The sequence below is a fragment of the Electrona antarctica genome (genome assembly GCF_951216825.1).
Source record: "Electrona antarctica genome assembly, chromosome: 12".
NCBI lineage: Eukaryota > Metazoa > Chordata > Actinopteri > Myctophiformes > Myctophidae > Electrona > Electrona antarctica.
This window is the reverse complement of record NC_136793.1, coordinates 28,858,655-28,884,972: the sequence shown is the minus strand read 5'-3', so window position 1 is coordinate 28,884,972 and position 26,318 is coordinate 28,858,655. Positions and strand designations below refer to the sequence as shown.

The following is a 26,318-nucleotide window of genomic DNA, read 5'->3' as shown; positions in this document are numbered from 1 at the left end:
GGCATGGTGAAGCTGGGGAGGTTCATCAGGAGACTGGGGCACACCTCGGCCCAGTGTATTCCATGCTTCTCTGCCTCCCTTCATTCTCTCTGCCTGTCTTTTTGGTTGAGCGGTGCCTGACCGCTCCAATGAACAGCTATGTGTGTCTGTCCGTATGTATGTCTATGAGTACGGATGTGTGTTTGTCCCTATGTCTATTTGAGTACAGACACAGACAAAAACACACCCGTGTGAAGTGAGGGGCGCTCTTTTCATACATCATCACACATCATCTCATTCTGGCCAATCATAATTTGCGTACTCATTTTTGTCATCAATGTTTGTGTTTACACAAACACTCAAAACTAGTCATGGGCCCTCAAAAATAAACATTGCCTCCCAAATACACATAAATCAATCAATCATCTGTGTAACTGTGATCTTCCAGTTACACTGACCTTCCCTGGTAAGATCTTCAGAGGAAGAGCTAGTATCACCAATTCATTGTAATGAATGGAGAGACTGTCTGTGAATGTGAAGGTGTGTGTTAGTATCACAATCTTTCTTTTAGTTTCTCTCTCAGGCTCTCTGTTTTTTCTACAAGCTTTTAAGCCCAGCACCAGATCTCTTTGGGCAAGTATCAGTTATTATATTAGCTTCCACCATCTAGTGGACATGCATGGGATAACATCCATACTGTTTAGAAACAAAATCAACTATTGTCACATCACAAGTTTTAGTATAACTATAAGAGTGGGTGAATGTTTTTTCGCATAGTTCCCATCGTGTAGTTATTCCAAGAAATAAATAAAGGGGAGAAGAGAAAATATATGTTGCCAAGGTTCTTTGTGCTGGTGTGGATATTGGATGAGAGGGGGCCCAGGGTGTTGACAGGAAGGGTGGGGTTATGACCAAAGATGATGATCTCAGTTTTGTTGTTTAAATGTAGGAAATTTGCATCCATCCAAGTTTTTATGTCATTAAGACAGTTAGTCAGGGGCTCAAAGGAATTATTGCTGTTGGGTCTGAGAGGCATGTAAATTTGTATATGTCATCAGCGTAACAGTGGAAGTATATATCGTGGAGAGAATGGGACCGAGGGGGAGCATATATAGGAGGAATAGTAGAGGGGCCAAAATAGAGCCCTGGGGTACCCCACATGTGAGGGGGGCTGCGGGTGATGAAAAGTCACCAAACTGGACAGAGAACGTCCTATCCGTCAGATAGGATCTGAACCAGGTCAGGGCCGTGCCGGAGATGCCAACCTGGTTTTCTAGGCGTGAAAGCAGGATTCTGTGGTCGACCGTGTCGAAGGCCGCTGAGAGGTCCAACAAAACGAATATGGCGGGGCTACCTGAATCAACTGTTAAAATTAGGTCATTAAAAACTTTTAAGAGGGATGTTTCCGTGCTGTAATTCTTCTTTGAGAAGGCAGGGGGGGGGGGGGGGGGATGCTGTCTGTGGGGCAGTTTGTGGGCCGGAGATGGGAGATGATGTCAGAGAGAGAGGAAAGAGATACCTGTGTGAAATGGTCGAGAGTAGCAGGGCAGTGTAGAGATGCAGGGGGTGGGGCAGTGAAGGTATGCACTATATGCAGCGACCTGACATCTGAAATTTTCTCAATGAAAAATGCTTGGAAATTATTGCAAAGGGTGAGAGATGGGGTGATAGGAGAGACATCGCAGGGATTTATAAGAGAGTTAAAAATGTTAAAAAGCACCTGGGGTTTGTGGCTGTTGTTAGAGACAGTATAGCGGATATAAAGGCTGATTTAGCAGCCTTTACTTTACGGCTCTTTGATATGTAAGTAAGTAAGTACATTTTATTTATAGAGCACTTTTCAAAACAGTGTTACAAAGTGCTGTACAACAAGGTAAAACAATCATGTTAACAATAGAAGATAAAACAATGAAATGCAAATAAAACAAGTAGAGATACATCAACAATAAGAGGTAAAACATTGAAAAGCAAATAAATCAAGTAAAAATACATCATAAAATAAAGTGCTGACGAAATAAAAACGTTTTTAGCAAGTTCTTAAAACCGTCGACAGACTGTGCATTTTTTAGTACAAAGGGCAGGGCATTCCACAAAGTGGGGGCAACCACTGCAAATGCACGGTCACCCTTTGTTTTGAGCCTAGTTGCTGGAATGGACAGAAGGCCTTTATCAGAGGACCTGAGGGAACGTGTATTTGGCTTTGAATGCAGTAGTTCAGAGATGTATAGTGGAGCCAGTCCGTGTAATGCCTTATAAGTTATTAAGAGAATTTTGTAATTGATCCTGGATTTGACTGGCAACCAATGGAGTGCAGCAAGGACGGGAGTGATGTGAGATCTGCGGTGTGTGTTTGTGAGGATCCTGGCAGCTGTATTCTGTACTAGTTGAAGTTTATGGATGGAGGAGGAACTGAGGGTGGTGTAGAGACCGTTACAATAGTCGAGGCGGGAGGAGATGAAAGCATGGATGATTTTTTCTAAGTCTTGGGGAGTGAGGACTGGTTTGATTTTTGAGATATTACGGAGGTGAAAGAAACAGGACTGGGTGACCTTTTTAACATGGGATTCCAGGTTCATGCGGTTGTCGAAGAGGACACCCAGATTTCTAGCGGAATCGCTTATGTTGGATGCCAGAGGGCCTAGGGAGAGCCGTACGGCATTGTGGCAAGGCAGTCACGTAATATTTCCAGGTTGACATGGAATTTGTCTTTATTCCAACATCTCTCGCCTGGAGGAACGCCTGAGATGAGAGCTCTAGTGGTGTCGTTCAGCCATGGCTCAGAAAGTGCATTAGTGCGTTTTAGCCTGAGAGGAGCGATATTGTCTAAAATGTGAGTGCATATTGAGTTGAAATTCTTGAGGAGCACCTCCGCAGTGGGAGTGTTATTGTCTCCACCAGGCCGAAGACACACACTCCCTCCCTGGATGCACACACACTCCCTGGATGCCAACGATGAACCTCTGTCCCAGAATTTCCAGAACGGCCGGTTATAGCGCCACCAGGAGGCCGCTTTGTGAAAAACAAGTTTTTGGACAGTACACCTACAGATTTTGTCCAAACATCACGCAAATTGGTACACAGTCTCTCTAGAGCCATTCAACAAAACGCCGTACTGGATCAGTGGGTTTAAGTGATGACTGATGAGCAAGGAATTGTTGCAGTGAATAGGGGAAGATGAGGTCCAAAATGCGTCCCTTTTCATGGGTGGGATTTGTTACAGACTGAGTGAGGTTAAATTAATCAGTGAGATTTAAGAAATTCTTGACATGGGCACGGTGGCACAGTTGGTAGTGCTGTCGCCTCACAGCTAGAAGGTCCTGCAGGGGTTCGATTCCCGCTCGGGATGCTGTGGGCGCTGGCGGCGTGTCCTCTCCTCCGCGTCATCAGTGCCCATACCCGAGGTGGGGTTGGCAAAAAGGCCTTTCTGTGTGGAGTTTGCATGTTCTCCCTGTGTCCCCTGGGTAGGTACCCTCACAAAAACATGCAGTAATCCTGGTCTCTAAACTGCCTCCCCCTGGCCAGCTGGGGCGCCTGATGGAGGGGAAAGGAACTGGTTGGAATAACGTGTTCCTTCCACGCGCTACGTCCAACCAGGGAAACTCCCCCCTGTCAGGTGTAAAGGAGCGACTTGGACACTCATGCATGAAGGAAGCATGAGTTCAAGTTCGTTGCTCTCCCCAGGTTGGCGGAGGGTGTGTAGAGCCCAGGATCACATGATTAGATAATTGACACAGGGGTGAAAAATGGGTTACAAAATCGTGATACAAGAAATCCTTGACAAGGGGTTTGGATTCACAGCAAATGTGCACATTGTAGTCGCCCAGGAATAGACAATGATTGTAATTTATTATAGTACGTGACAGGAAATCAGCAAACTCATTTATACAAATTTTACCTTTGGTGAGCAAAGCACGGGGGGGGGACATTTTTAGCTCAAAGGATTGTAATTCAAAGCTTAAATAAGTAGCAATGGGCTGAATCAGGGAGCAGTGGATATTGTTTTTAAAAATTGAGGCTAAGCCCCCTCCGGTGCTAGTTGTTCTTGGAGTGCTGAAAAAAGAACGGTCGGGGGGTAGGAGTTCGGAGAAAGATGTTGAGTCACCGGGTGGGACCCAGGTTTCAGTAAGGAGAAAAAAGAAAAAAAGAAAAAAGAAAAGAAAAAGAAGAAAAAAAACAAAGTAGATTTCTGATGTTTTAGTCATTTAAAATAATAATTTAAAAACATTGTAAAACATCTACTCGCAACCCATAAATTGGGTTTTTGTTAGAGGGATAGTCAGTGGGATTGTAAATAGTAATGCTTGGATACAAAATGTTCATCTGCTCAAAGTGGGAACATAGTTTCTGGAATGTTCAAGGTTGTTCTTTATTGTTACATCTTGTGCACAGGAACATGCCATAAGAGTAATTCTTATTTTTGTATGGCTTCAGACAATGTAGTAGCATAAGTAGTAAAGAAAAAAAATCACACCCGTGTGAACTGAGTGGTGTAAGGTCTTATATAGACTGATCAACTGTGGTCTGACGTAATGTCTGACGTAATGAAATCACACCCGTGTGAACTGGGTGACCATAGCAACCATGCTCATTTTTTGGTACGAACAGACACGTAAACTAACAAAGCCAGTTGTAGGAGTGGTTTACACCACTCAAAAAGGAAAAGGAAAAGAGAGAAAAACAAGCTCAATTGACTCCATATCATCAGTATGCCATGTGTCATCAGAGTTCATGTCAGGATTCAGTTTTGTTTTTTGAAACATCTGATCAATCAATTTGCCCAACAAACAGTGAAACCCAGATCACTGGTGCAACTGGGCACTGATATTTGATTACTATCTAGTCCAGTGGTTATCAAACATTTTCATGTCAAGGACCTCTAAATGTAACCTGACTCCGCCAGATGGGGCAGCAGAGAGTCCCCCCTCCTGCTCCCATCTGGGAACTCTCAGGCAGACTTGATGCCCGGCCACAAAACGGCCTGGCCAATCAGCAGCAGCTATCCCGCCTCTAGCTGCTGCTGATTGGCCAGGCCGTTTTGTGGCCGGGCATCAAGTCTGCCTGAGAGTTCCCAGATGGGAGCAGGAGGGGGGAAACCAGTGTACTCTCTGCTGCCCCATCTGGCGGAGTCAGGTTACCCTAAATGTAGGCCTATATGTATTTGGCCGCAGACCCCCATCTGAAAAGATTATGTGTGCCAGGAGCCCCATAAGAGAATATTTCTCTTTAAAACTATTTTTTTAATGCTTAAAGATTTTTCTTGTGAGCATTGTGAGCTTGTAGATCAGCGATCTCTTTTAAATGATAAAATAGGGGGGTTAAACATTAAGGTAAATAAACATTGAGTCATACATGCAGGTCACAGAATGTGTGTGTGTGCGTGTGTGTGTGTGTGTGTGTGTGTGTGTGTGTGTGTGTGTGTGTGTGTGTGTGTGTGTGTGTGTGTGTGTGTGCGTGCGTGCGTGCGTGCGTGCGTGCGTGCGTGCGTGTTGTTTCCTCGCCTCTAACGTTTGTAATGCGGGAGCTACCGAAAACACTCAGTGTTGGACTAATCCCATAATGACATCACATATTATATTCCTTTTAACCTGGTGAGTGATCGGCCACAGTGAAATATGACTCAAGTTTGTGTACATGCTCATAGATACTAAAGCACAAAGAATAACAAAGAGGTGTGTCAGATAAAGAGAGATGAAGAGGGGGAGGTTTCCAAAGTAAGCATGACCCGTACACCTTCCCCATAACTTCTAGAGATTACCTAGGACAGACAGAGAGAGAGAGAGAGAGAGAGAGAGAGAGGAGAGACAGACAGAGAGACTGAGACAGAGAGGGGGAAGACACAGATACTGTATAAAGATCTTTCGAGAGAAGACAGAGATAATGAGGATGTCTTTCACAGGTGTCATATAAAAAGCCAGGCAGGTCTGTAACTAATAAGTATAGTGCTTTAACAAACCTTGCAACCTCAACATGGAGTTGAATGGACTAACAGAAACAACTCACAGGAAGGGAAAGGAAAACCTGGCCTTTGACTCAGAGGTAAGTAGGCTACCTGTTATATATATATACTTGGTTGTGCGATAAATATGTGGTAGAGAAGCACTCATATAGTAGGCTAGGAATGGCAGCACAACACAAATGACCTGGTCAGCAAAGAATACCAAACGGTCGCCCCAAAACACAGTTGCCCCGAGTGCAAATCTGGCAACCTCGGAACAGTCTCTAGACTACCTGGTATTCCTAACCTTATTCCTAACTTTAACCTATAGCCTATTAGTAAAACTATGCATAACCCTAAACTTATTTATTATCTTATCCTCAGTAAAACAAATAGGCTACAAGAGAATACAAGAACCGCCAGAGAGTGCGGTCGGTGGGAAAAAGATGGGTGGTAACTGTGTGTCAGACCTTTTATCAGACACACTTTCACACCGAAGAGAAATGTCAAACCAATAGCTCAGTACTCCATGGAGAACTAATATTGTTCTTTTTATTCAAACCTGTTTTTGTCTTTTAAGTAAACACATGCATGTGTCACTGTGCACTGCAAACATACTGTGTGTGTGTGTGTGTGTGTGTGTGTGTGTGTGTGTGTGTGTGTGTGTGTGTGTGTGTGTGTGTGTGTGTGTGTGTGTGTGTGTGTGTGTGTGTGTGTGTGTGTGTGTGTGGTGTTAAATACCAACCACTTATTGATTGATTGATTGATTGATTGATTGATTGATTGATTGATTGATTGATTGATTGAAATTTTTATTTCACAGTATGCCGAATGGATACATTTCAAACAAAAGCACCAGTCAATACAAAAACTGTTACTGTGGACGACACCATGATAGAGCATTACACAACAGGGTCCACCATTTTCAATTCATCTGAACATTTAGAGACCTATACAGATATACACTTCTATACAAAAACAGGAAATCATCAGGAAGTAAAAAGGGAAAAACATACAGTAAGGGGAGAAGGGGATCGGGGGGGACTCAGAATGTATTTACGGGGGCCAGTTTGGAATTGCAGGCGTCCATAGCCTATACCTAGCCTAGCTAAAGCCAGACCGAATTAGCCGTTACCATCTCAGAGGTGTGCTATAGGTGTAGATCTGTCCTAGGCCCTAGGGCATACGCACAGACTGGTTGTTAGAGGTTTCCAACAACGTGGGATGCCCAAAAAGGCAGCAAGGAGGCAAAGTATTGTTGTCTCCGCTATAATTGGCAGGAGGCGCGTACTGACTACTGAGTGACATGCCTATTGTACCTTGAGAACACATGCCATGATTTTGTAAATGTAACTCTAATGCACCTATACTATTTGGGTCCTTGTATATGCATCTCCTTTGTGTGGACATATATAAATGGTTAAAATGTGTGTGTGACAGGAGCACGGTCAAATATATATTGATCTGGAAAATGCACAGGAGGCTGAAAGCACATTTGACAAAGCGGATGAACATAAAAAAAGGTTTGTGTGCAATCTATTTATGTCACATCATTCCGTAAATGCTTCCTACAGTAAATCATCAATCTATTCTAGCCTCTTTGTCTCTCCTTCTGTCAATAAACATCTCCATGTACCTGCATGTCCACAGGTTCTTGGAGCAGAAAATCGAGGCCTTCCAGGATTATGTTGAAGAACACAAAATGAAGATCAAGATGATTACACTTGTATTTCTAGTGACAGGTAAATAATCTACATACATTTTTCTTTATGTATAGCGCAGGACCCAAGATGAGTCTTTGTTTTTTCCTCGTTTTTTCCTTTGTTTTTCCTTCAAATCAGCGTCATGGTGGTGCTAAAACAGGCCAAGTCGCGTCACACACACACACACACACACACACACACACACACACACACACACACACACACACACACACACACACACACACACACACTGAGACCTGCATGTACTGTATGACTCAATGTTTATTTGTATTTTATACAATGATTAGACTACTATTGATTAGACTACTATTGTGCATTGTGATCTTTTATCAGCCATTAATGGACCAGTATTATTTTGGACACCTTTGCATTGGAAGATACTGGTCTTTCAGAGAGTAGGAGAGGTTATTGTGTCAGGCTTTCTGTGATAGCAGGCTAGCAGACGCTGGAATGTGTTCAGTTCACTCATTCCTGATAAGATATCAAGTGAGGTTGCTTATTCATGAAACTTACTTCCTTAAATGTTCTTCCTTCGCAGGATTGCACTTTAACCCATTAAAACTTCTAAATCAGTAGTGCTCACACTTTCATGATTTGTCAATTTCTTTAAAACAAGCTCACAACGTGATGAATTTGAATAGCCAATGCAAAACTCACGGACCGTCAAGGACACAGATGGTTTCCTTGTTTATTGGGTTAAGCTGGGGGAGAAAACATGAAACTGATAATGCAACACTTTCTCACTCCCAACATTCATTGCTTGGACAGGACCTCCTTGGTTTACGGGTCAAAGCACTGTGTGTATCTCTTTAAAGTTCTTACACACTGGGAGCATTTATTTTGAGAAATTGGTTTGTCAAACGTACATAGAACACAAATATTAAGCATTGATAGCAAGTTCAACATTATTTACCGGTATTACATTTTCCAAACAAGGTAGATTTTTCACTGAATAAAAGCATCAATCTGTATCTGACAGAGGCATCACCAAATTTGTTAATACTTTGATGTGAAATATTCATCAACGCTATATCGTATAGTTTATTTGTCACGGTACTGGTGTGTAAAGACATTTAGCATCGCCACATGTCGCATAATGCAGACCATGTAGACTCAATGTCAAAAACACCGGCTTTAAAGACAAATCAAAAACAAATCAAAGTCCACGACCAGTGGTGCAATGTCCACGTCTGCTGAGTGCCACATGAGTTGCATACCGATAGGCACGAAATGATCCGTCCTCGTCGATATGGGACGTGAACATTCATTCCGAGAGCAGGTGTAGGTCTGTAGGAGTAGGAGATGGCATTTATGTTTGAAAAGATTTTCAGCTGTGCACCCTTTCTATTTCTGTTATAGTATTGTTATATTCTTTACACAGAACATCCTTTGCTCGATGTTCTGTGTGTCTGTGCATAGCACATTGAATTGCCTTGTTGTTGAAATGTGCTATACAAATAAAATGGCCTTGCCTGCCTATGTGATGTGCAGGTTTTCATGTATATTTAAAAACATTTACAGGTGTCATTGCTATGGTGATAGCAGCGTGCATCATCAACCTCCGCCGTGCCGTGGGGCTGCTGGTCATCACCTTGGTGACCGTGTTCTTTGTGGCTTGGGATTGGGCAGTGGCACACTATGGTGACCAAGTGTGGGAGGGGCTCCTTCCTGTCAGAAAGGTCCTGAGTGGGAATTGGAGGTGGATCAAATGGTGAGTAAAAGGAGATGCTGTCCAAATGCAAAATATAGAGGACTTGTCTCTGCATACAGTATAGGAAATCTTCAAAGTTGAATCCATTAAGACAAGAGGCCGATTCGACAAATGCCTTTTAAATCAGTAGTTCTCACACACACTTTTAAAGAGGTAGCTAGAAATAGCAGATGTACAAGCTTGCAGCACGGCACTGTGAGCTTATCTACTATTTTTGAATATCCAACGCTAAAATCTAAAATGGCACAGATGCTTTCCCGGTTTAAATGGGTTAAAAGTAAGTTGTTAAATTGACACAGTGTAGAAGATATTCCTTGTTTAAATCATAACATTTTTCAGAAATGTTTTAATTGACAAGAAATCACAGTGTTTCATTGACCAGGTAGTGTAGGCCTACGTAAGTCAGATATAACTCATGAGTAAACATCCCCTTTTTTTTTTACATACAAAATAAATAAAATAAAATTCAAACGATTTTCTTAAACATTAAACTTTCAAGATTAGTTTCAGATTGTTTAAAAAATACATTAAAAAGTAAATACATTGATTAGCTTCTCTGGGCACAACAGAACTGCTCATTTACCCCGTTGTTGTTTCCAGCTCTTGTTGGTAACAACTAACAAGACCCCCCCCATATTCCTCCCTTCGTCCCCTTTGTTCTCCCTGCCCCTATAGGGTGATGTGTGTGTTACTGGTGGCAGGGATGGTGTGCTGGTTGGTGTTGGACACAGCCAAGCAGGGAACTAGACAGTTGGTGTCCTTTGCTGGTCTGCTCTCATTCATCTTCTTAATGCTGCTCTTTTCCAACAACCCGTCCAGAGTAAGGGATGTACACACACACGTACACACGCATGCACACCAACTGCATTCACCCCAGTTTTGCATTTGCACCGTTTTAGATGCCTTTCTTTTGCTTTTAGCATTTAGCTGAAATGTGTACTTCTCTTAAATTATTCTTTGTTATATATTCTCTTCTTTAGTGCATTGACTTGCAAACCTAAAGCTGCAATCCGTAAAATGCATGGGATTTGAACTCAGGACTCCCATGCATGAAATCACAGATGTTTCACCCCCTACTGTATATACTGTACGTCTCTCAGTGAGGGAGATGTTAGTGGCGTGTTAGGGACATCTCCTGACCACTCCTTGGAGCTGCCTTTAAATTGCGTGTTATCCTTCCTCGATCCAGACCAGAGCCACTGCCAGTAGCTTGCTTTCTCTGCCTCTTCTCCTAGCTCTTTCACAGCTTTCCGCAGACTGCCCGGTCTGAGAATGACTTTCGCCTGGCTTGATCAAAGGTGCCCAACATCTTTCCAGGAGCTCTGTCAGCTTGCCCAGTACTCCCCAGCCTAACCCAGTGCTACCGGTCTGCACTGACCCCATCACCTCTCTGTGTTACCGACTGGAGATGGCATTGTATATCTCGGCTTGTACGGATAAATACCTTGCGGCCTGTGTGGATAGGGATTTCACACTTCTTATGAGATGATCTGCGGACTCCTTCAGCTCTAGTACAAGGCATGGTTTTCAAAGGGAGCCCCAGAATATTCCATCCAAATAAAGAGACCTGCATCCGAAAAGCAGCGGGAGAAGCCCATTCACTTCCTGATGTAATTGGTACCTAGATTATCCATCCTGATGACCTGGGATCTCAGACACTTTGTTGCCACGACTCCCTTTGGTATAGTATTAGTCAGTATGTGCTTATAGCACCACACTCTGTACTTCCCCGGCAGTTGGCGATGATTGATCTCTGCCTGTGTGTTTTTGCTTAGCTAACTTTCCCATCAGTCTCCAGTGTAGGCTACTGCTTCCCTAAACCTAAAGCATTAAAACATGTTTTACAGCTTTAATTTCACCATGACAATAAAGGGATTGAATTGAACTGACACAGTGCACATTCAGTTGATGTGTGCTTTCTGCAGGTGTCGTGGCGTACTGTGCTGTGTGGTGTTGGACTGCAGTTTGCCTTTGGTCTTCTTATTCTCAGGACAACAGTCGGCTTCACTGCAGTCGACTGGCTTGGAAAACAAGTGGAGGTACAGTACGGATGCACACACATGCACGCTCACACCATTAAGTACAACCAGTAAGACGCCTGAGTGCACGCATCCGCCTGGGTGACAGCAGACTGCTGGGCGAGCACTGGGGCTTTGGAATGGGGGGTCAGATCAACATATCCACCTGGGTGACAGCAGACTGCTGGGCGAGATCAACATATGGAATGAATTCTGTACTGGCCATATATGGAGCGTGTCTTGAGTCAGTGTTGTTATGAGGCTTGGAGTGTCCGGCGACCCATGGCAAAGGTCAAGGCAGTGAATGATGGTGTAACGCAACCATGCATGCGCAGTAAAGCAACCATGCATGCACAGTAAGGCTGTAACTGGGAGAACGGTTTGTTAATTTGGAAAAAGGCTTTGTGATGCCCTGCATAACATGATGGTCGATGTCTGTGTGCAAAATGCAGATGAACTGTGTAAGTGCAGGGGGGCTAGAACATTCACACACACACACACACACACACACACACACACACACACACACACACACACACACACACACACACACACACACACACACACACACACACACACACACACACACACACACACACAGACATTTCGTAATTTATATTTTTAGATGAATCTTATAATCAGAGTCGTCTTATATTTGGCACAATACGGTAGGCTGTCTGTTTGTAGAATCATAGTACACATATATATATATATTTTTTTTTTATTGATTGAAAATGTTTTTTATAATTTTCCCTATAATGACATGCACAAAGTAAGAATGCCAAGTTGAAAGTGGTTCACACCTCAGCCACACAACCATACAAAGACATGCACACCTACAGTACATACTGTACAGCAGTGGTTCCCAAACTGTGGGGCGTGCACCCCTTGTGGTGCGCGAGCGCCTCCTAGGGGGTGCGCGACATGAAAAGGCTAATGGGGGTGCTATGGTTTTATTTTAAATATATTAACATCTTATGCCAATATATGGCAAGTATATGCAGAATATAGCCTATGCTGCATATGCCATATTCAGGTTCATATAGGCATATATGTGGATAAATAGGAAATATATGTCTCTATATAGGTTATGCAATTTATATTTCTATGTGGAGGGTGCGTCAGCTAGGTCGGGAGGTAACTGGGTGCATGGCCAAAAAGGTTTGGGAACCGCTGCTGTACAGTGTACACTAACTGAGCTTGATTTGTGAAAGGAGAGAAACGTTTCAGTTTCAAAAGGTTATATTTGTCTTTCACTTCCACATAGATCTTTCTGTCTTACACGGATGTGGGCTCTAAGTTTGTCTTTGGTGAGAGTTATCAAGACCACTTCTTTGCCTTTAAGGTATGACGCACGCACGCACGCACGCACGCACGCACGCACGCACGCACACACACACACACACACACACACAAGCTGGCAACGATAATCACTTTAATCAGATGCATATATTGTAAAACTAAAAGCACCACTACCACACTGCAAAATCTTAAAGTGTTAACTTCACACTCCCAACAGGTGCTGCCTATCATAGTGTTTTTCTGCACCGTCATCACCATGCTCTACTATGTTGGCTTCATGTCCTGGCTCATTCCCAAGGTAAGAGAGTAATGCTTATCTTTGTACTAAAGGAATAGTAAATCTCTCCTGTCATTGAGCTAACAACTATATTTGGAGTCACATTGCTCTCTACTGGCAACATTGGTATATATTGTACATGGATGGCAACACTGGTGTAGTAGTGCTGATTTATTTTATACAGATGTTGTGTAACTATATATCGTATGCGTCTATCCTATATTAAAATTGCAGTGGGGGTCCACGTGGATGGTGAACGGTGCCCTTGTATGGAGAGTATTCCAGCACGTAGACAGTTTATAAACCTGGCTTGTTACTGATAATGTCACATTCTGACATAGGTTTGCAAGAACATGCAATGGTCTATAGTTGCTGTAGTAATTTTTTACTTTCCCCCCCCAGGTCGGGTTCATAATGGAGCTAACGATGGGAACATCTCCAATGGAATCAATGGCTGCAGCTGGAAACATATTTTTGGGACAGGTGTGTAACATGTTTGACGGAATTTACATGCAAAGCTGCAAGCTGGCATGAGAGAAGCTGCAATCCATACATTTTATTTCCTACCCAGGATTTGAATCAGGATCTCTCGAGAGACCAAATTTCAGAGATACTGGCCGTATGAGATTTAGCCAGTACTACTTGTCAACCTTGACATGTCCTACCTGAGACTGGTGTCTAAATGTCTTCAAGAGTAGGGAGACCATGTCCAACCACTGCAGTCAGGGCTGGCCCTAGGCCTCAAAACACTCCCAGCACAACCACCAAATCACACGCACGCACGCATTGGCATAGAAAAAAAGAATAGAAAGCTTGCGTTTTTGTTCATGTAAATATCAGGGGCGTTTTTATGGTCAGACCTTTAGTGGTGCTAGCCCTAATTTAAGCTGCAATGTACTGTGAGCTTGTAGATTTTTCTTTTTCAGTGTCTTACGTCTAAGTATAAATTGGGCTTAATGTATACAGTGCATTGAAAAAATATACAGTATATTATACTAATTTCTTTAATATTTTGTTGTTGTGGGCAATGCACTGAGGTAACATAATTTAGACTTTCTCACCTGAACCTGGCTGTTTTCTTGACCACTTTAATTGAATATCCATTTATATGGAAAAACTAATTTTCAGTAAGTGATTATTTGATTCATTGTCCATAAATGTGCTGTAAATATACCATAAACAGTAGCAATGTACATTTACTTGAATACTGCACTGATACATATTTTCAATATTTGCACTTTACTTGAGTATTTTTTAAACTAGTATCAGCTGTTGATACTCCAAAACTCATACAGTACTCAAGTGTACTTACTGTTTGATGTATTATTATTACTGTGACAGTAACCCCTGCAAGTTTGAATAATTTGACCAGGCTGATAATTCTCACCTGTCATTTGAGATACCCGTCACAGTCTGTCACAGTAAGGGTTCAGGATAATTGAGAATCTTGTGAACATTCAGGTAGAACATAGGGTCACACACTTTGCCTGTGAGTAGAGATGAAACATGGCTGCCCCTCTTCTTGACCACATCATCAGAGTTTGATGTCCAATTTACTTCCCTATACGAGTCATCTCCTCAACCCTGAGCAGACATTCATTGGAAATGAATAAATAAAAACTGATCTGCCATCACCAGAGATGACTGAACAGGAGCAGATGTCACAGGAAGAAGAAATAAAAGGCCAAGCTTTCTCAAGAAGTGTGATCTTCTGAGGTGGGAATGTCAATGTCCACAGGTTTCTCAATAATATCTGAACAATGTCTTTGACTATGACAGGCTCCAGAGGTGACTTCACCTAGGACACATTATATTGTATTTTATTATGCAGTGTGTGCATGTGTGCATTTGTGAGGGTGTGGTTCCCCAGCCCTCCCTAGTGGTTGACTGGTTGTGGCCCTAAGCAACCACATAGACTGCTTATGTTAGCGACCGGCCCTGACTGCAGTCTACAGTATACTAGTTATATTGTATTAACATACTCTACCAATCAGATTGGTTAAATAGTGTCACATCACAAAACCAGTGATTTTACACAGTAACATATAGGAGGGATTACAAATGATTTCAGCCAGTTGATTGAATCAAGCACATTTGCTGTCCTGATGTATAGGGTGCGTTCGGAAATGCGCACCGGAAGCGCACTCGCCTATTAGTTTGCATTGCACAGTGCGCTCAGTGCGCTATTTCCGAACGCGCCCGTAAATATGAAAATAATATGGTGCTGACGTACGTGTGTGTGTGCGTCTCTCTCTCTCTCTCTCTCTCTCTCTCTCTCTCTCTCTCTCTCCCTCTCTCTCTCTCTCTCTCAGACGGAGTCACCACTCCTGATTCGTCCATATATCAGTCAGCTGACTCTGTCTGAAATGCACGCGGTGATGACAGGAGGTTTGGCCTCCATCGCCGGTAGCGTTTTGGGAGCTTTCATCTCCTTTGGGGTGAGGAGACGGGGAAAGTGGAAAGATTAGTGGAAGGATTGAGCAGGAGGAGAAGACATGATGATGGTGTTTGTAAGGGTTTTCAGCACATTCGTGTGAGGAGAGAAGAGTGCCTGCCAGCTAGGGAGGTGTGCACAAAAGCAAAAAACTGTTATCCAGCTGTAACTCTGAGAGAGTATAAATGGAACCAAATGGAACCGAAATGGTCCATTTGGTAGAGAGGTGATGGGTTCCATCATGGGTTAGGAAGGATATGGGGAGCAGGGTGAAGCAGATATCAAGAAGATAAACTCTAGTCCTGTAGTCCATCAAAACAATAAAAGGCGCAGTTGTCAAGTGATAATGAAACAGTCCTCCAGTCATCAATCAAGGAATAGGGCATAGTAGTGGCGACCATTTTGTGGTTCCTCACACAACTCCATTCATTTCTCTCGGTTCTCTCCATAGAGATTTCAAAAAATATTTATATTGATTCTTGTCTGGAACCTGGAACCAATTAAGCCATGCAGGCTCCTGGTGATTCATGACCATAAAACATTTGATTCTGTGAAATAAATAAATACATACATACATACATACATACATACATACATACATACATACATACATACATACATACATACATACATACATACATACATACATACATACATACATACATACATACATACATACATACATACATACATACATACATACATACCCTTTGTTTTGCGGTTTTCAAATACTCTTTTTTTCACAGAATCACAGAATCAAATGTTTTATGGTCATGAATCACCATGGAGCCTGGATGGCTTGGTTCCAATGAATACAAATATTTTCAGAGTTCCTCTACTGCTATGCCCTATACGGCACGTCCTCCACTGAGACCATGTACATCCTTCTGCATGAATTTTGCAGTTAGCAAAGCAGTGAAGGGACATGTAGGTGAAAGGATAAATGAATATGGGCTTGATGACAGCTGGCGATTTGATGACAGAAGAGAAATGAAAGGGTCTCATTGTTGTTTTGCCTGTTTTGCACACTGCACAGGCTAGCATGACTATGGGACTCTGCAGTCACCAATTTCCTGACAAAACCTGATTTCAAAAGAGGCTACCATTGACCTGTAGTGGTGGGAAACATCCCCCCCCCCCCCCCCCCCCCCCATCCCCATATTAGGGTGATTTCGCGTTTTATGGGACATAAAAGTGGGACAGCTACATAACGATCTTGTATCTGCAAAAAAAACTAAGGATTGGATTCAGTTCAGATGCATTATTCCCTTTCTCTCCATTACTCCCTCTCTCATACTCTAGATTGCAGGTTCCCACCTGTTGACAGCATCAGTCATGTCTGCCCCTGCCAGTCTGGCCATCGCTAAGCTCTTCTGGCCAGAGACAGAGACCCCGAGGATAACAGACAGCAAAGGCCTCAAACTGGCCAAAAGGTGAGAGAGAATGGAACAATGTGCACACACAAACTGAAACAGGCTGCCATGTGTTGTCATGATCTAGTCTAGATGATCTCACCCCTTCCTTATATCAGAAAAAGGTGGCATGTGTAGTATAAAGTCTACATTATACTGCGTCACTCGCCAGAAATAAATTGATTGAACTGGGACAGCGGACTACGTGGCCATACCACAAAGTATAAATTAAGCTTGAGCATTGAGACAAATTGTAAGCTCTGTCTTATTGTCCACAGTGACTGTAAGAACCTACTGGAAGCAGCCTCGTATGGAGCATCTTCTGCTGTGGTACTGGTGGCAAACGTTGCCGTCAGCCTCATCGCCTTCATGGCCCTGCTGGCCTTTGCCGATGCTGCCCTCTCATGGCTGGGAGGGATGTTCGACTACCCCCAGTTGAGCTTCTCGGTGATGGGCACACCTACATACACACACACACACACACACACACACACACACACACACACACACACACACACACACACACACACACACACACACACACACACACACACACACACACACACACACACACACAAGCGTGGTTTCAAAACATCCTTTTCTCAATGAGGTAGAGACACTGATATAATTCATGGAAACACTGACTGTCTCTCCCCCACCTAGGTTATCTGCTCTTACGTGTTCATGCCTGTCTCCTTTATGATGGGTGTTTCCTGGGAGGACAGCTTCATTGTGGGGGAACTTATTGGACTGAAGACGTTTTTCAATGAGTTTGTGGCCTATGAGAAACTGGCTGATCTCATTAAGTTAAGGAAGGCTGGTGGGCCTGAATATGTGGACAACGTTAAGCAGTATATCTCTGTGAGTGTTTGTTCTGCCTCTGGTTATTGTGTTGGTACTAGTGTATTTATTTTCTTGTCTATTTTTGTACTTTCACCCCCCCCCCCCCTCTTAGCTTTGTGAGCCACAGTTATGAACAGCCATAGATTAATAACCTCTCATTAATCTTATGGAATAGCTAGCATTCATGCAATGTTGTAACTGATTGAATAGGTCAATGCTATAGTATAGCATAGGACATGGTGATCCAAAGGCACACCTGAATGAAAATTTGGCAACATGTGTGTAGGTGTAGTATACTCTTAAAAAACAAACAAACAGTTTCATTAGATAATGTGGCAGAATTAAGGATGTCCATATAGGAGCCTTTACTGCCTTGGTATAGGAAAGAAACTGTTTAAAAAAGCAATGTTCTGTTCATTCTATTTGGGATGCAATTCTAATCAATGTCCAATCATGAAATCACAGAACATGACTAAACTGCCACTCACACATCAAGTTCATTGTTAAAGTCTGTGATTGACGTCAGCATTAGGAGCGTACTTACTTGATTTGCATGACTGCTCCTCTAAATAGCAATAATGATTGCGCCCAAGACATGCTATTGTCCTTGTTTCAAGTTCTATCCGCGCATCATCTTCTACACAATGTGTGCATTCCTCTGACATGTTGTTATATGTGCCATACAGTAGAATCATTTTGACAGAATCACAACCAATGAAAGAGACCGTCAGAAAAATGTGGACCAAAGCTGTTTCTTGCTCCTCAGGTCCACTCTGAAACCATAGCAACCTACGCTCTATGTGGATTTGCCAACTTTGCCTCCCTGGGGATGTTGATTGGAGGACTGTGTGAGTTCCACCCTCTATCAAAAGCTGTTTCCACGTCTGTGATAGACAGACAGGCAGACAGACAGACAAACAGGCAAATGAAAATCCAGGCCCCCCACGTCGTCCCAATTTTACAGAAAGTGTGACTACCGCAATCTGTGCTGCATTTACACAGGACATTAATGAGGGAGGGACGGTTGTCTTGATGACCTTGTTTGCCACATTCACAATATTGTTGAATTTAATTTTGTGTCTCACAGCCAGGTTTCAAATCCAGGCCACTATAAAGGGGGAAAAAAGACTCCATAACTACATTTCCACAACTAAATGCTGTTTGTAAGAAAATTCACACATTTCCTTACAGACCATTTTTTTGAATAGTTTTGTTAGAATCCAAATTAAAATTTACAGTTGGTTAAAATCTACTACTTCTTATGGACACTTTTTTCAAATCGCCGCTGCATAGGTTTAAAGTGGTTAAACTGATTTTGATGCTGTATAGGGAGCTATATATTGTATGTTGTATCTTCTGTTTTTGTCATACTGTTGTTGTGATGTTTTTATATGTGGGACTACGGATGGAAATACGCTTCTAAAACTACATTTAAATTTACATGACATCAAATTTATTGCACATGTATTTAATGTTCATTAATGTGCACTGTCTGTCCCGTAAATAAACAAATGAAGTATGAAGTAAATTAAGTATAAATATTCACCCATTTAGCTGAGGACTCCCTAGAACCCTTCCAAGGACCCCCGGGGGTCCCCAGGACCCCACTTTGAGAACCACTACACTAAAGAACAATGGTTTCTGTAAACATCATTGCTCAAAGAGAAAGAGTACTAGTTAGTATAAAATGCTTTGTTGTTATACCATTGTAACATTGGTTCTTTTCCCCCAGCGGCCATGGCTCCAGACAGGAGGTCTGACATCTCCGGGTGTGGCATAAGAGCACTTATTTCAGGCACAGTTGCCTGCTTCATGACTGCATGCATTGCAGGTGACCATTCTCTCCTTTTTACTTTCATTTTTGCCCTTCTTTCTGTTTCTCTCTATACTATCTCTTCCCTCGTTCCCTTCATTGTGTCATCGCACCGATCTTTCTTTTTTGCTTTCTTTTTTGCTTTTCATAATAGTGACAATGTGACATTGAGAATCAGGAACATGATGATGTTGTCGTTGGGTGGAAACAGTCCAAAGCGGTTCCTTTTTTATTATTAAACTTTAATAACAGTGAAAATAGCCAATCTACAAGCTTGTAGATCGGCTATTTTCACTACTTTTGTGCGACACTCTTGCATGATGAAGTAGTACGGCATTAATTTACAATACCTTCCCACAGAAACAAATCCTATTCCGTGCGTTCCTAGGGATGGTTTAGTTTAAATCCTCATTCTCTGTGTGTGTGACTGACTGTACTGGACATGCAGCAGTAGAATTTAAATAATATGTTCACGTTGTGCATTTCTAGGAGTGCTGTATGTTCCACTTGACTGCCAGCAGTTACTGAACACACTGTTCAACCACACCAATGTGGCCAACAGCACAGAACTAGCCACCTGTTGTGCAGAGCTATACATCAGGTGCGTGTGTGTGTGTGTGTGTGTGTGTGTGTGTGTGTGTGTGTGTGTGTGTGTGTGTGTGTGTGTGTGTGTGTGTGTGTGTGTGTGTGTGTGTGTGTGTGTGTGTGTGTGTGTGTGTGTGTGTGTGTACACGCATACATCATAGGACCACAATGGAAACAAGAGTCCTGTACGTTTTTTTGTGTTATCCTTTTAGCCTACATTACATACATTTTGTATTGATATATATGTATACATGGCATGCCTGTGCCTGATATACGTATACTGTATATCTGTGCTCTTCTTCCAGTGTGACCATGTCGGGATTCAGTGACTTCAGTGCGGCTGCTCTGCAAGGCTGCTGCACTACCATGCCCTCCACACACTTCAACTGCAGCTTAGTGCTTTAAACTCCAACCACCATGCACACACGGATACATACACAGACATTCAACGTGCGCCAGGACAGGACACACCCCATCCCAGCTTTTGTGGGACAAGAACTAAAACCAAACAAAACCTAAGTTACAACATGTATTATATGATAGAGGAAAAACTCAACCATTTAAACCAAATCTACCACTAACTTAGGCTAAAAAGTTTCCCCCTCATGCCTAACCTTCCACCCTTATTGTTTGCTTCAGGGGTGCTAGCCCCTCCTATGCCCAGCTTTGTCTGTTTGTGTGAATTCTAGCGATGATTTAGATGAGATTAGATTAGATTAAATTTACTGTCACTACCCAGAGTATACAAATACTTTGACAATGACATGAAGTGCAATACAGTAATGAGAATAAATCCTTTTTTTGAGGGGCGCTAGCCCCTCCTACATGATACATCCAGCTTTTGGTTACCGTCCACAATCTTCGTCTTAAACAAACATTAAATTCCCATTGACAATGAATGGAGAATTTTACGTCATAGTGTTTGAGCAAATAGGCAGTGTTTATTTTACGTCATGATGATGTACGGTGATAAGAGCGCTTCTCACTTCACACGAGTGTGATTTTTTTTTAATGTGTGATTTTTTTATATACAGTATATGTCAAATAGTACATAAGGCAGAAAATTGAAGACGCCAATTGTGTTTGTCCGGAATGACAATGGAAATGATTTGATTGGCTGAGCACGGAATGTGATATGATGATAAGAGCGCCCCTAACTTCACACAAGTGTGTTTTTTATTCATTTCAGTGCCAAATGTCCTGCTTGTATATATATATTTATTTTTTATTTTTGTATTATTATTATTTTCTGCTCAGCCTTAACAAAAGCACCTGTTGACTCTGAGGAACAATATATAACTTGGCCACTTGATGTCACTGTGGTCTCACTTCCTCCTCGTTATCAGCATCAGATGCATACTAGGTCCAACTAGTAGTCAAGTCACCAAAGCTCAGGCTAGAATGGACTGGACTCTAACGGACTGATTGACTGTGCAAACTCATTACACTGTATCATTGGGTGAAAAAACAGACTGAGACCCAAGAGAGAGCACAGAAGAAAGTGTTGCGTTCCTTCGAGGGATGGGATCATGGGAGGCCGGGTATATGCGCTCACATCTGCATGTGACACAGAAGGAAGCAGCACCTTCACCTGTCTTGCAGTCATATTATAGAGAGATGCTAGATGACAGTCTCTTCATTAAAAATCAGCCACTGTGAAAAGGTCAGATGGCTCCCTGTCTCTGTCGGCAGGAGGTGGTGGTATTCACACGTGTGAGTTTCACACCCCCACAGAGCGAGGGAACATTGGACACATCCGCGACACGTTGTGAGCTTGTAGATCGGCTATTTTGAGCATCCGCAATACCCTCATGCGATGACATATACATTGGACTTCAGGCGTAACAGACTGGCCTTTTTAAGCACTGTGATCACTGATAGCATGTGTTGACTACAATAAAGCACGGTAAACTTCACTCATGTTCCTTGTGTGCATGATCATAAAGGCAAACTGGATCCCTTAATCTTCCAGGAGCTTAGGAGGCTCTGTCATATAACATTATACAGGCCTCTGGAGACGCCGCTCAAATATTGCTTATGGCCCCATGCATGTCCCCACCATAGCCTACATTTAACACACCACACGTCATCTCATCTGTAACCGACCAAAAACAACTTACAGTCATAATCAAGACCTAGAGGCGAGCCCTATTTTTGCCAGTGCCTTACCCCTTACCCCTACACTTCTTTGTATGTTTTACTATTTTGAAAAACAATCAACTAGCCGATCTACATCTGCACGTTGTGAGCGTGTATATTGGCTATTGGAACTATTCAAAAATGTTTTTCAAAATAGTAAAAAAAATAAAAGGAAAAGAAGTTTAGGGATAAGGGGTAAGGCAAGTCCAGAGAGTGCAGTTTTTTTTACATCTTTATTGCAGGGTATGTGTTTTGGAGCTTGCTATTGTCCCTAGTGTTTGTTTGAATTACCAGTACAAATGTCAGCTCTCTGAGTCTCAAATACTGTCCACTTTGAGACAACTCTCATTTTCATGACAATATGTTAAAAATTCCATTACAGCCATGTAGGGGTGCTTAAGTTAATTATCCATAATGCAACACCGCTGCCCTTTCACGCCTGGCTTCTGGCTGCTGGCTGCTCTTTCATTACAATTACAGTTAGTAAAAACCTCAGTGTCCATTTGGGCCCAGTTTAACACTCTGAGTTAAATGAGTGAAATTAACACCGAATTTGACTGTTTATGGCTGGAGTTGTGAAGCATGAACTATGGGTGCTAAGCCAGTGCACCCCAGGTACAGCTCAGAGCTGCAGTGTGAAAATGTTATTGGCGATTATTATATCATGTGCCATTTTAATTAAGACACTCAGACTAGGCTGTTGTGATATCGCTGCTATCTCTCCAGAGAAGACAAGAAAAAGAAGGGAAGGGAGGGGGCAACAGAGAGTTAGAAAGACGGAGAGAGACAGACAGTGAGAGAGGCAAAAACAGAGAGAGAAAGAGGATGAATATTAGGTTGAGACAGGTGGATATTGGATTGTCATCTAGCACCACTCCAAGGGATGGAAAGGAGGATGATAGAAAGAAAAAAAACCCTGAGGGATGGAGATTGACTTGTCATCGACCACCACTCAAAGAACACAAATGAAGGGCAAGACAAAGACAGGGAGAAACAGAAATGTTTGGAGGGAAGGAATATGGACGAACAGAAAGGAATGGCAAAAGGAAGGTCAGGGAGACTGAGGAAACAGAGACAGAGAAGGGTGGATGAAGGAGTGAAAATACAAAATAGACATGTACAGTTTCAAAGATTCAAGGAGGCAGTGATTAGAATAACCAGAGATGGTGGAGGAACTGGGATAGGGGATGCGAGAGCAGACAGTGGGGAGAGATGAAGGCTAAAAATGGAGAGAAAGGAAATTCATTATGATGGTGCAAACAAAACAAAATACACAAAACAGACTCCACAGATACAAAGATCAAGTTGCCTATAGATCAAATCCTCAGTGTTAATTTAACTCTTGAGATGTAAAATTCCAACCCGATATTTTCTCTCTAGATCTTATGGCGTCGAATAGATACAGTAGGTAGACAGATTTGTGCACAGAGATAATCACCCTATTGACAAACATATCAAGCAATACAAACAATCATATGAGAAATGTGACTGTTTCTTAATTAGTGTTCTCTGTGACATGCCCTCCGCTTAACCAACCTTAATTGATGCTTTAATTGCTCATTGACACGTAATTGCACGGATGTGTCTTGGTGCATGGTGAGAAATTAAACAGGAGAATCCCTGACGAATCCAAGTAGATGAACAGAGGCAGTCGCACATTAATTATGGTGGAGAGTCAAGAGACATTTTTTCATCAGATGTAATTATTGCTTTGTGGGGTCTAATGTTTGGTCACATGAATATAATCTATACTTATAAGACCTCTTACTACAACTATGCTTTTATTTCAACTAGAATGCACAGTACATGCTTCGCTGTAATGTCACTGTTCATGTAAAAATATCCAAGTTATTTACAAAAATTGAAAAGCCTTTAGTTTAGGATATTACATATTTTTCAGTTTACGTCATTTTAAACTGTACAAATTAGGGATGTCCCGATCATGTTTTTTTGCTCCGGATCCGATTCCGATCATTTGATTTTGACCATCTGCCGATACTGATTTTTCCCGGTCCAATATTTATATTTTTTAGAACACGTTTATGCCATTGCCATATCACAATAGTACAATATCCCAAATCACAGACAATTGCCAGTCTAATAGCATGATATGGATATAATATTGATAGATAGTCCCGATCACGTTTTTTGGCTCCCGATCCGATTCCGATCATTTGAAAATGACATGATCGGCCCCGATTTCCAATCATCCGATCCGATCGGGACAACCCTAGTACAAATACAATTTATTTTTACACTATTTTATAGAAGAAGCTTCTTTTGTGGCTGATTATCAATGAGTTTCAGTATGTCAATAAATGTACAGTAGGCCTACACAGTTAAATCCTGGTATTATTCTATATACTGTATACATTCTCTTTTAATTATAGTGGAGCTGGCTGGGAATATTCAAGCATTTCCCCCCCATGTGATGCAAGAAGATATGTGAAGTTTTATTCTCAGCCTTGACTGGTATGAGTTACTCATTTTTACTATTACCTCTGTTAATAGGCAATATATTAACATATATTAAGACACTGTCCAGTGAAGACACTGAATAAATGCAAGCTAGTCTAACCATTAGTAACCTAGTCTGTCTATTTTTTTGTCCACAGTTAAGAAATTACCAAACTTACCGTAATAATTAATTCCATATTGGCTAAATATAATTTTGTGGTTAATAAGTCATGGGCTTGTACTCATGGATTTTGTTATTAGTTCTATCATTTCTCCGAGGACCTTTCAGGATTTTTGGCAAAACGTTTCAAATCAATGTGCAATGGAAAAAATATTAAAATGCAATAAGATAACTTTGACAAAAATATCCATGCAATTATGTTCAGTGTGAAGTATTATCTCAAGTTTCAAGTCTCAAGTTGGTATTCTTTCCATACTAAAAATGAACCTAATAGACCTAACATACCTAACAGTATGGTTTATAAAATGGTCGGCGGTAATGTATATATAGGCTACCGTACGGTACAACTGAATTGAGATGTGGTTCTTTTTTCTTTAAGCCTGACAGATCTATGTACCTTTTCCTTTCAGATTCTAGTTCGCAAAAAACATGTGCAATGCTTTTCCCCTTAACGGTACACATTTGTGGTAGGTTCTGAGAAAATCTCTGTCATGCTACATGGTTTCATGACCTATGTGTGTGTATCAGGCAGAGTCCCTGATGTTTCCTCTTCTGAAAGGGCTCGCATGCACGCACGTGCACACACACACACACACACACACACACACACACACACACACACACACACAGTTCCCTGGAAGCCAGGCAGGGGGTCTAGCCAGGGCAGAAATGAACACACGCTGGGATCAGAGTCATAGTGTATGATCCTAACCTATTCCTCCTCCTTTCTCTCATCCCCCTTCTGTTTGGCCCTCTTTCCTCTGAAATCCTCTGAGTGTTCCAAATATATTCTGAACACAATCCTCCCAGAGAGCTTTAGGTAGAGAGTAATTAGCTGTTTGTCATCAGGGTTGGGATATACTTACCCCCCATCTTCAAAATCCTTCCAGTCTCTTTCTATCCCAAATAAATATTGGCTTTCTTCCACTTGGTAACTCATTTTTCTCCTCCCTCTCTCTTCAGCTTGCTCCCATCCCTTGCTTAATTGTGACCTGGCTGGATTCCAAACACCTCATTACTCTAATTTAGAGAACCTGACTCTCTCTCCTAATAGCCTCAGGGGCCGGATGAATATCAAGTGCTGTCTAATTCTTTAATTCAGAATCTTTATTCAGTCTTTACATTTACACCATCCCTTCACCAAGTCCATCTTTATTCAGTCTTTACATTTACACCATCCCTTCACCAAGTCCATCTTTATTCAGTCTTTACATTTACACCATCCCTTCACCAAGTCCATCTTTATTCAGTCTTTACATTTACACCATCCCTTCACCAAGTCCATCTTTATTCAGTCTTTACATTTACACCATCCCTTCACCAAGTCCATCTTTATTCAGTCTTTACATTTACACCATCCCTTCACCAAGTCCATCTTTATTCAGTCTTTACATTTACACCATCCCTTCACCATCATCTTTATTCAGTCTTTACATTTACACCATCCCTTCACCAAGTCCATCTTTATCCAGTCTTTACATTTACACCATCCCTTCACCATCATCTTT

At 42.0% G+C, this 26,318-nt stretch overlaps 1 protein-coding gene across 1 annotated transcript; it reads left to right on the top strand.

Moving 5' to 3' along the window:
- Positions 1-7,544: 7,544 nt before the first annotated feature.
- Positions 7,545-21,496, top strand: LOC306934367 (solute carrier family 28 member 3-like; the record flags this gene model as incomplete). The annotated part of the gene is made up of 15 exons (XM_079516936.1): positions 7,545-7,656; positions 9,160-9,349; positions 10,025-10,169; positions 11,275-11,388; positions 12,635-12,712; positions 12,887-12,967; positions 13,349-13,429; positions 15,259-15,384; positions 16,683-16,813; positions 17,071-17,239; positions 17,456-17,653; positions 18,402-18,483; positions 19,368-19,466; positions 19,938-20,049; positions 20,339-21,496. 15 exons carry the CDS (start codon positions 7,545-7,547, stop codon positions 20,436-20,438), a joined length of 1,818 nt encoding a protein of 605 aa, XP_079373062.1. The 3' UTR covers positions 20,439-21,496.
- Between the last annotated feature and the right edge of the window lie 4,822 nt (positions 21,497-26,318).